The sequence below is a fragment of the Marmota monax genome, unplaced genomic scaffold, assembly GCF_021218885.2.
Source record: "Marmota monax isolate L192 unplaced genomic scaffold, Marmota_monax_Labrador192_F-V1.1 WCK01_AAM20220418_F8-fsc00126, whole genome shotgun sequence".
Taxonomy (NCBI): Eukaryota; Metazoa; Chordata; class Mammalia; order Rodentia; family Sciuridae; genus Marmota; species Marmota monax.
The window spans coordinates 4,091,187-4,103,578 of record NW_026695245.1 but is presented as its reverse complement, the minus strand read 5'-3'; the positions used below and the strand labels follow the sequence as shown (position 1 = coordinate 4,103,578).

The window sequence follows — 12,392 nt, the reverse complement described above, 5'->3', positions numbered from 1 at the left end:
GTCCATCTGGATATCTTTTTCTATTCTTTTTTCTATTATGAACATATTAAGAATTTTCTAAAGGCCTAAAACCACTTAACGTCTACTAATTCTTCACATGATCAAAAACATGGAGTAAGTTGGGACTGGGCAAGTTTGCATATATATTTTTCCCAGGGATCAGTCCCCATCAAGTTCCCCTTTTTTGAGCTCCTAAATGCCACAACTATGGCTGTCTGTGTTGTAGTCTTCTTTTACAATTCTTTGTTATTTACAATAATTCGATATTACTTTGACCTGATATTACTTTGATCTGATTTTTTTTTTCCTAAAATGGAGAAAGGGGAAGCTTTAAGGGAGCACCTGGTCATGTCCTGTAACACCCTTGACCTTCATTATGATATCAAATGTTTACTCAATATTGTGTGCTTAGTTAGGGGAGATCTAAAATATTGAAGCCCAGGGCTGGTATACCTCAGAGGTGGTGCACTTGCCTGGGTTTGAGCCCCAGCATTGCAAAATAAAGAACTAAAATAAAATGCTGAAGCCCTTGCCTCACCTTGCTAAAACAAATCTACGACTAATGCAATATTAGTCCTAAAAAGGTCTCCTTTCAGTGATTCCTCATGTCACTCAGAGCAAAATGCCATTAGGCAGAAGAGCAACTCCTTATAATGATGTTCTGGGAAAAAACAGAAGTGGACTTTGCCTTCAGGCTGAAGGCTCAATAGCTGTGACAGGTGGCTTCCAGAGCCCAGGATACTGCTGGGACCTCCCACCGGAAGAGGAACATGTCATAAGGTCAGCCAGCCCAGGCCACCAAACCCATAAACAATCATAACTAATAATGAAATAGAAATATTATAACAGTGTTATGCTGTAATAAAAGTTAAAACTTATAAACCATTTATTTCTGAGATTTTCCAAGTAATGTTTTCTGACTGTGTTTGTGGATAACAGACGCTGCAGAAAATGAAATCATGGATAGACAAGGACATAGCACTTGGTCCAAGCCAATCCACTCAGTCTGGGTAGCAGGAAGGGAGTCCAATCTGGCTTCTAAGATTCATAAAGTTTCTTCCCAGAGTTCCGTTCTGAACAACGTCAACCCTGGCCATTCACTCTAGAGCACACCTCCTCCGCCGTTCTTAAAATCCTGTCTTCCCTTCTTTCTTGTCTTCTATTGTTATTGTCCTAATTTCTCCTTCTTATCTCTGACACTTTCCAACATCCCCAAGCCAGAGCATTCTTAAATTTTGAGGGCCAGCTGGGTATGGTGGTACACACCTGTAATCCCAGCAGCTCAGGAGGCTGAGGCAGGAGGATCTTGAGTTCAAAGCCAGCCTCAGCAACTTAGCAAGGCCCTAATAACTTAGTCCCTATCTCTAAAGAAAAAAGAAAAAAGGGCTGGAATGTGGCTCAGTGGTTAAGTGTACTTGTATTCACTCCCCAGTACCAAAAATTAAAATAAAAAATAAATTCTGAGGGCCCTTGGGAATCTATGATTTCTATTACTCAGATTATTATTCATGGAGACATGAGACTTGGTTTAATTTTACCTAATACCTTATGCACATGGAAGGTATATTCAGTCTTCCTTATATTATTAAATGGTATGGTACTCCAATAAGTAAAAAAATAATACCTCAAATGCAAATGTACATTCAGGGGTATTAATTTCTATGAACTAAAAACTATTTGTCCACTGAGCTTGGAGTGGGGATGCTAAGGTAAATAATCCCCTTACTCCCAATCAATGCTATAGCTGTGGGCTTTCATGAAGGACATACTCTGCCCCTTCTGGTAATTATGGGAAATAGAAAGAAGGTCATTTTGTTTTAAAGTAAAATATTATCAATATATCCATCATGTTAGCTAGACAAATTAGAAGAGTTCAAATAAAAGGTCACATATTCCTTTTTCTTGTGTACAGGGATTGAACTCAGAAGCACTTTTACCACTGAGCCACATTGCCAGCCCTTTCTAATTTTTTATTTTTATTTATTTATTTATTTATTTTAGTTGTTGATGGACCTTTATTTTATTCATTTATTTATATGTGGTGCTAAGAATTGAACCCAGTGCCTCACACATGTGAGGCAAGCACTCTACCACTGAGTCACAACCCCAGGCCCCTAATTTTTCATTTTGAGACAGGGTCTCACTAAGTTGCTAGGAGTCTGGCTATGTTGCTGAGGAGGCTGGCCTTGAACTTGCAATCCACCTGCCTCAGTTTCTGGGATTATAGGCATATGCCACCAGGGAGGCTACAAATTCACATATGCCTGAGGAGGTACTACTAAAAGAAAAGAAAAAAAAAACTTTAGCTACTTGCCCCATGAGGATCAAATAAGTCTGTCAAAATCTAATAATTACAGTGTCACACCATAAACAAAAGATAGTCTTTCCTTCCTCCCTTTCTTTTCCTCAAGAGTAACTTCCACTTGTCTTATGGAGCATTTATCATGAGGGTGGTCACTAGACCAAACACCTTACAAACAAACATCATTTTTTTTTTATTCTTGGTACTGAGGATTGAACCTAAAGGGGTTTAATCCTGAGCCACCCCCCAGCCACTCCCCCACCCCCAACCCCGCCTTTTTGAAACAGGATCTCAGTAAGTTGCTTAGACCTTACTAAGTTGCTGAGGCTAGCTTTGAACTTGCAATACACCTGCCTTGACCTCCCAAGCCACTAGGATTACAAGCATGTGCCATTATGCCCAGCACAAACATCATTTTCAATAATTCTCACAATAACCCTCTCCAGAGGACTCTATCCCATCTCAATTAAAAAAAAAAAAAACCAAAACAACTTATGGTAGGGGATGGGGGTATAGCTCAGTTGATTGAGCACTTGTCTAACATGCTCAAGGCCATGCTCTATCTCCAGAACCACTAAAAACAAACAAAACAACAACAACAACAACAAAACTTAGCTTTACAAAGAAACCAGGTAAGAGAAAAATCAGGATATACATCCACCTCCTGCCAAGCTCCATTATGAATCTTCAAAAGCTTAGCTCCATAACTAAAAATCAGCTGGAGAGGGAAAGGGGTTAGGGTTATCCTATATTGAATATATTGAAGGCAGCTAAAAGACAAAGCATAAGGAAATGTTTTTTGATGGTTCTTTTCCAGAAAGCAAAGCTATTGGAGTAAGGGATATGCAGGGAGAGAGCAGTAGAGATGCCACAAAAGGCACAGCGGTCCTCACCTTCATGGGCACTTTGGCTCAGGCCACCCAGAGTCCAGGCCAGATGCCCTAGCCGTGCCCATAGGTCCAGCATTTCCCTGCATGGTACCAAACCCAACTTAGCTTTCCCCTCCTACCCAAACAAAAACCAGAACAAGATAACAGTGCTTCTCTGCCTCATCAAACGGATTTATGATATTATTTTAAACGTAAGTTTTATATAAAAAAATCCCACAAAAATCCTTTGAATATACTGGAAGTGCTTTGGGCTACAGAAAAAAAAAAATAGGTCTGAGGATCAGAGGGGCTAGAGGGAGATGGATTAATCTCTTCCATTTAAAAGGCTTATCGAACTCTGGGTTTCTGGGGAAAAGAACGCCTCTGGGGTGGGAAACAGGATGCGTCTGACTTCTTCTCCAACTTTTCCTTCCCCGAGGGAACTGAAGTAATTGCTTTCTTTCGCTTAAAAGTAGTGCTTGCAACCCAAAATTAAGTTCCCGGGAAATGGACAGTCAAAAAAATCCTGTTTCCCAGGAGATCCGGATGTTTCAGAACAGGAGGACCCTGGGATCCCAAGAAATCCTACTTCCAGAAGAGGATCCCACACAGACTGGGTTTCATCAAAAAGATGACAAGCCGGAGGCTGCACTCCTCCCACGGACGGGGATCCGGCTCAAATCCCACGTTCGATCACGCCTCCCGCGCCGCCCCCTCACCTTGTTCATTAGGTAAGAAGCCAGGTAGCAGGTACAAAAGGTGAGCCCGATTAGGGACCCCCGCGAGCTCATCTGTCAACTCGCTCCCTTTTCGGGGGGAGAGGCAGTGCCCAGCCGCCCTCCAGAGCCCCCAATCAGTGCCAGGGAGACTCCACCCGGCACGGCCACGTGGCTCTGAGCTCCGCCAATCAGCGCGGGGACCGCCCCGTGGCGCCTGCCTCCTTAAAGGGGCCGCGCCAGCCAGAGTCCCGGCGGCGTCGCGGTGGGCGGGGCGTCGACGTGAATGAAAGGGAGGGGAACCAAAGTCCTTCTTGGCCGCGCTAGCTACGAAAAGGTCTGATGACAGTCTTTGGGAGTGGGGAAAAGTAAAATAAGGCAGTTTACAACAATTCCCAACACCTGATTACCGTTTTAAGAAAACTATTTATGCTTTACTGAATTTTCCCAAATTTTTATTTTTTGACATCGAGTCCGTTTATCTTGGCAAATGGCACAAGAAAGACTAACAAGAAATGTTAAAAGCAGGAAGGCCGGGTTGGGATGTAGCTCAGTGGCAAAACGTCTGTCTCACATTCCCAAAGCCCTGGGTTCAACCCCTATTTCCAAAAAAAGACCAAAAAATAAATAAAAACCAGAAGGAAAGTTGATTAAAAAAAAAACTAGAATAGTCGTAATTTTGTTTTCCTTTATGAGAAGTCATTCCATTATATTGAAATTTCTCTAAAACAAGAAATATTTCCCAAAGTAAATTTCAAGCACAGTTCGTAATTCTAGGACAAAGATTAACTTAACCAGGTTCTGACTTATAGTAGTAAACATGCAAGAAAACGTGTTGGTGAACTTGGTGGATAGCAAGCAATGCTAATGTTCTTCAAATGTAAAAACAGATTTTTAGAAACATTTCATGAACAGGGAAATCTTTACTCTTAAGGCATAGCACAAATTTACATTGGAGCAGTGGCTGGGAAAGGTCGAGCCAAGTCTTGGGTAACCTTTATGTTTTTCTGAGGCATGCCCCATTCCTCCCTGCTCTCTCTAACACTGATAGAGGGCTGAACTTGGCTTATCCCCTTGAAGTCACATGACAGGATCAGGATTGTCTCTCTGTTAATATTTTTCTCTGGTCTCTTCCTGGGTCTTCTGGTTGGCCATGGGAGGGAATCAGTACAGAGGTGGAAGTTGGCCTGATTTACCTTCCTGCCCTCACCTTCCTTCATCTTCAAAGCATTTGGCCAAGTCATATGGGAGTATGTAACTTTCTTGACCCAAATACTCAAAGTATTCAAAGGGGGGAATTACAGAGTAGGGAGAAATGAGAGAAAGTTCTGAATGTACTGTTTTATTTTGCACAGAAATGAAATCATATGAGCAGTTGACACTCCACTAGGAGGGCTCTCCACAAGGCTGTATTTACTTTCCACCCAAAAGTTTGGCCCACAAGTTTGTATCTCCCTCTCCAAAACACCAACCTTTAATGATGATTTTTTAAAAGACTTTTATATAGAGAACAGTCAAGCTCACTGATAATCCTAGTTATGTAGGAGGCTAAGGCAGGAGGATTTGAAGTTCAGGACCAGTCTGAGCAACATAGCAAGACACCATCTCAAAATATATACATGTGTAACAAGATCTTTAAAATGGAAATGAAGAAAAGAAAAATCAATCACTTCTCTGTGTTCCTCTAATCCATGCTAAACCTTTCCAACCAATACCACTCTTTTTACCACTACCCAAGTAACTAATATGAACAGGTTCATTGTTCAACATATACTCATTTATAAGTTGTTGCCTTACAAAAATAGATCTAACTATATACATTGCAGTATGAGTTTTTGTTTTCCTACATCATGGCCCACACAGGAAATGATAGCATTTCTTCAGAACTTCAAGATGAATTGCTGTTGCTCTATAATCATTTATGAGAACTATTTGATTACTTTGCTGGGCATAGTGGTGCATGCCTGTAATTCCAATGGCTCAGAAGCATCCTGAGTTCAAAGCTAGCCTCAGCAAAAGCAGGGTACTAAGCAACTCAGTGAGATCCTGTCTCTAAATAAAATACAAAATAGGGCTGGGGATGTGGCTCAGTGGTCGAGTGCTCCTGAGTTTAATTCCCAGTAACTTAAAAAAAAAAAAAAAAAAAAAAACTATAGCAATGGAGAGGCCTAAATTGCATTGCCAGAAAACTCTTGTCTTGGTAGAGTTCTTTGCTGTTTCTTATTGTTTGATTCACTATTGTTCAGGTTTTGTGCAGTGATGACTGAAAAGTTATGAATATGCCAATTCAGTTCCTATTTAAAATTGTTCATATTATATTAAGTTTAATCTCCTGTTTTGTTCTGTTATCAAGCAAATTGGTTAGTTCTAAGATATGATTGTAACAGTACTTAGTTGTTTAATTTCATTTTAAAGATCCAAGTATAAATAAACAGAATCTAAACCTGGATTCTTTTTTTTTTCATTTTTTTCCATATTTTTATTGGTGCACTACAGTTGTACATAATGGTAGGATTTGTTGTTACATATCCATACATGCACACAATATAACAATATAATTTGGCCAATATCATTCTCTAAAATTTCCTCTTTCCCTTCCCTCTTCCCTCTCCTTGGTCCCTCTCCTTTACAGTTCTCCCTTCAATTTTCACGAGATTTCCTCCCTTACACAAGCATACCTTTATTTTCCTTTTTCCTCTCTAGTTTCAACATATGAGAAAAAAACACGTGACACTTGATCTGCTGAGTTTGATTTATTGTACTTAACATAATGATCTCAAGTTCAATCCATTTTTATGCAAATTACATAATTTCATTCTTCTTTATGGTCCACTGTGTGTATATACCATTACATATATACATGTAATGTATACGTGGTATATACATTTCTGAATGTATATACATTTCTGTATCCATTTATTTGTTGATGGATACCTAGGCAGGTTCATAGTTTGGCTATTATGAATTGTGCTGCTATAAACTTGGATATGCATATACTACTATAGTATGATGACTTTAATTCTTTAGGATAAATACTAAGAAGTGGTATAGCTGGGTCATATGATGGTTTCACACCTAGTCTTTTGAGGAACCTCCATACTGATTTGCATAGTGTTTGTACTAATTTACAATCCCACATGTAAAAGTTGAACTTAGTTTCTGATCAGGGGCCGCAATCAATGCCAGCGTAGTGTTTATAAACACATGCCATGGAAGATTATTGTTTCCTGTCATGTCTATAAATTCTAATCACTTCAAAACAGAGAAAAAGTTGAAAAGAAGTTGAGAGAATTTATTAGTTCAGATATTTTTTGTAAGTAACAGAACATATAACTCATACTGGCTTTAAAAGAAAACATTGGTTCACATAATTAAAAAATTGAGAGGTGGATCATGCTTCATATATATTGATTCAGTTAGTGAATAATGCCACTAGAGACTGAGGTATCACTGAGAACTTGAGTGACCATGGCTTCTAATATACCCAAACAGTTCTGATTTATGTTTTTGTACTAGCATGATTATTACAAGTGTCCTGGTTTGGATGATAAATTATATGGTCACTGACCAAGAACCCAGTTTTTTTCTTGTTCTCTGTTCTGCTGTCCAGGATGTGACAAGTCCTCATGTGATTATTGCTGCCAACAGTAACCAGGGTTGATGGTGCCCTCATTTCTCTTCTCCATTCAACAAACAATCCTGTGCTTCTTTAAAATCAGACCATCTCTCAGGACAAATGCCCACCCTGAAATAACCACTATGTCTCAGCCAAACTGATGCATTGACTTCTTTAAGTCTTAGATTACAATTTATGAAATCATTTAAAGATTATATTGTCAATAAATAAAGACCTAGTTACTTTCAGTCCCTAAATAAAACTACTTACCACACTCTATTATCCAAACACCAAATATATTGTTTTTATATTAAAGATAAAAACTAGGAAGTTACTTTAGGCCTCATTATTTCTTAGTTATCGCTTAATTTGTTTTCTTTAATCAAGTTTGCTTAGCAAGCAGTAACAACCAAAACAGTAAAGTAATCATGCACATAGAAATTGACATTAGCAACAAAAGCATTGATAGACCTTGCCAGAGTTGTTGATTTTTCTAAAGCTGTATTATTCTGTTCCACAAAATAAACAGAACTAAGTCAATGAAAACAAAATCTGTGGGTTTTACATTTATTGATATAAGCTACTGTAGATGAGATTGGGGTAACCTTCTATGCTTTTGAAATGTATTAACTATTTGCATTTTTGAGATCTTTGAGACCAAAGATAATGTTATTATTTCTTGATAATGTATTCACAAATGTTAAATAGATGTTGTTGCATGATAAAAATGGGGAAGCTTGTATAAAACAATGCTTTGTTTTTTCCGCCAAAATATTTTTAATAATGAATCTTTAGGACAGTACACATACAGAATTATTGACAGATGGTAGATACAGTAATATACTTTTTAAAACTACAGAAATCCCCTTAAAAAGAGTCAGAAGGGGTGGGGTTGTGGCTTAGTGGTAGAGTGCTTGCCTAGCATGAGTGAGGCACTGGGTTCGATTCTCAGCACCACATATAAATAAATAAATTAAAGGTGCATTGACAACTAAAAAAATATTGAAAAAGCAGAATATCAATATCCCTTATGAAATAGATGCAAAAATCCTTAACAAAACATTACTAAAAGGAATCCAGCAAAATTAAAAAGGAGTATGCACCTTTGACTAACTGGGATTTATCCTACAAGGTTGATTTAATGACCAACTAATATAATGCATCATATCAACAGAATAAAAGACAAAACATATTATCATTTCAGTAGACACAGATAAAGCATTTGACAAAATCCAACATTCCTTTGTGTTAAAAAAAAAAAAAAGCCAGGGAACTTCCTCAAAATGATGAGAGGCATCTATGAAAAACCCACAGCTAACATGTAACTTAAATGGTAAAGGGCAGCACTTTCCTCTCTAAAATTAAGAACAAAACAAGAATGACTACTCTGTCCCTTCTACTCAATATTGTATCAGTGGTTCTAGCCAGGATAATAAGACAAAATAAGAGGCACTCCCATTTCAAGAGAAGAAATCTGCCTGTTATATTTTAACAATATCAAGATGTTAAGATGTCTATTACATAAGACAAGATTTTGTATATAGAAAAGCATAAGGAATACACTAAAATACTATTAGAAATAATAAAATAGTCCACCAAGGTTGCAGGATACAAGATCAATACCTAAAAATTGTATTGATCTATATTGCTATACACTTGCAAAGAATAATGTGAAAGTGAAATTGAGGAAACAATTCCATTTAAACTAGCATCCAAAAGAATAAAATACTAAAGAATAAATTAGCAAAATCTGTATCCCGAAAACTACAAAACATTATTGAAGGACACTTAAGGAGACCAAAATAAATGAGAAAACATTCTATGGATGGGAAGACTTAATACGGGTAATATAGCAATATTTCTCAAATTGATTTACAGATTCAACATAATCCCCATCAAAATTCCACCTAGCTTCCCGTTCTTTGCAGAAATTAACAGATCAAATATTAAAATTTTTATAAAAATTTAAGAGACCCATTATAGCCAAAAACAATTTTGAAAAAAAGAGCTAAGTTAAATAACTCAGTTTTTTTATTTCAAAGATTTATATAAAGCTACAGTGGTCTTGGGCTGGGGTTATAACTCATTTCATAGAGTGCTTGTCTCAGATGCACAAGGCTCTGGGTTCAATCCCCGGCATGAAAGAAAAGAAAGGAAAAGAAAGAAAGAAGGAAAGAAAGAAAGAAAGAGAGAGAGAGAAAGAAAGAAAGAGAGAAAGAAAGAAAGAAAGAAAGAAAGAAAGAAAGAAAGAAAGAGGCTACAGTATGACTCTGGCATAAAGGTACACAGTAGGATAGCTAAACAATAGGATTGAAAATTCGAAAGAAAACCCTGACATTTGTGGCCAATTGATTTTGACAAGACAAGTGAAAAAAGAATAGCATTTTTCAGTAAATAGTGTTAGGACAACTGGGTACCCGTGATTACCAAAGAATGAAAGTGGCCCCCTACCTTATACCACACATCAAAATTAACTCAAATGTATGTGAAAGAAGCTGGCCACAAAGGATTCTACGGTGTATGATTCCATTTATATTAAATATCAGAGTAAGAAGATCTATATTCAGAGAAAATTGAATAGTAATTGCCTTGGACTTGGGGGTTGGTGGACATTGCCTGCTAATGGACATAGTATTTCTTCATGAGGGTGATGAAAGTGTTCTGTGTTGATGGATGTAAATCTTACTGAAAGTTCTAAAATTCACTCATTTGTATAATTTAAGTGGATCTTATGTGATGTGTGAATTCTATATCAATAATGCTATTATTTCTTTTAAAAACAAAGCCTTTAGCAAAATCACATCCCAACATCTACCATTAAACTAAGGGACAAAGGTTTTCCTTAAGGGTGGCTGTGACTGGAAGGGGACACAGGGGTACTTATAAGGTGCTGGGAATATTTTGCTTCCTTATCTGGGTGCTGTTTCCATGGTGTGTTCCTTTGCAGATATTTGTTCATATCTAAACTTAGTGTTATTTTTTGTATATGTGTTTTATTTCAATTATAAGCATACAGCATAGAGAGAAAAAGATACAAATATATGAAAATAACAGTTAAGACAAAATATTTGCTATTAAATAGAACAAGAAGGTGTAACATACATTTCATTTGTGTTCTATAAAAAGAGAAAGGGGAGTATTTGTAGAGGCATTTTTTTCCCTCTAGAACTAATGTAAGGCATGGAACCTCAGATACAGTAGGGACAATGAATCCTGAACAAACTAAATGGAAAGAGATTCACTCTTTGACATATAGCTACATACTCAAACACCTTTATTGTGGTAAAAAAAAAAACAACATAAAATCAAACTTACCACCTTAATCATGTTTAAGTATACAGTGTCATAGTGTTACTCTGTATCCTTAAATGCTATACCCTGTATACACTGTTGAACAACAAATCTCTAGAACCTTTTCACTTTCAAAACTGAAACTCTATACCCATTGATTTCCCCTTTCTCCCTCCCAGGGCCCCTGGCAACCATCATTTTACCTATTGTTTCTAAAAAGTTGACTATTTTAGATATCCCATGTAATTAGAACCAAATATATATAAATTAACAATTGTTTTATTTATCCTTTGTAGTCAGAGCATCATATATCAATTTTAAAAGATCATGCAGCTGGTCGTGGTGGCACACACCTATAATCCCAGTGACTTGGGAGGCTGAGGCAGGAGGATTGTAAGCTTGAGGCCAGGCTAGGCAACTTAGTGAAACTCTGTCTCAAAATAAAAACAAATTTAAAATGGGGCTGGGGGTGTAGCTCAGAGATAGAACATTCATGGTTTCAATACCCAGTACCATAAAAATACATACATACATATATATATATATATATATATATATATATATATATGTGTGTGTGTGTGTGTGTATGTATATATATATATATATATATATACATATACACACACACACATATATATATGTATGTATCTATATATCAATTATATGCTAAAGGGAGAAAAACAAAATATTTGCTATTAAAAAAGTGGCAGTGGATTGGATAGACATAAGAACAACTGAGTCCCATTTGAACCTAACTAAGCCATATCCATAACATTCCACTCTAGTATCCTTATGAAAATATTCAGTAGTCACTAAATATGCTCTGGACTTCCTTGCTTTTGTGCCCAGTATTATGCTGTTTTTCCACCTACACTAGCCTTTTCTTGTCTCCCCAACCTTTGTGGCCTAGTTTGGTGGTACTTTCTCCACACAGCCTTTTCAGATCACCCACTCACCCATAATGAATCCTGAAATGATAATTGTCCATATTTGTCTATATTGTCCATAGATGTGATAAATCATGCACTCTTTTGAGAAAGAAGTGCTCCATTATTTAATGCTGTTGTGTGAATATATTCTCTCTCCAGAATTTCATAATTCTTTGATTCTCCCACAAGACTTTAAGGATATCCTAGGCAGTTGATAAACATCTGTTAAGTACCTGGGGCAGCTACTTATAAAATACATGTGATTAATTTCAATATGAAAGACTAAAGAGACTTCTTTCTGTTCTCTTTAGAGACCAAAGAATCTGCTGATTTCCTGTGTTTCAGCAGTGTAAATTCTCGAATAGTTTTGTTTCTGCTAAGCACTAGTGATTTCATCAGCAGTGATGACAGGTGTAAAAGCTGGAATCAAACCCTTTGAACATTGCGCTTACTCCACTTCACATTAAAATGGCTATTCAAGGACTCACAATGAAATCACAAAATCACACTTTTCCTATTAATATTTGTAAATGTAAAAGGCAAATTTTGTAAATATTTTAAATGTTCACATATCTTCTTTTTAAGGGAGCATGTGGTTAGTTAGTGACATCAGGCATGTACCTTAACTGCTGACATACAAACATTAAAATTGCTAACCCACAAAAACCT

General features: G+C 37.0%; 1 protein-coding gene across 1 annotated transcript in view; it reads right to left on the bottom strand.

The window, feature by feature from the left end:
- Tmem241 (transmembrane protein 241) overlaps positions 1–4,040 on the bottom strand; it is a 120,696-nt gene extending 116,656 nt beyond the window's left edge. The window contains exon 1 of the mRNA XM_046433747.2: positions 3,891–4,040. Within this exon, the coding sequence (XP_046289703.1) occupies positions 3,891–3,962 (72 nt within the window). The 5' untranslated portion in view covers positions 3,963–4,040. The remainder of the gene's footprint in view (positions 1–3,890) is intronic.
- Positions 4,041–12,392: the final 8,352 nt, after the last annotated feature.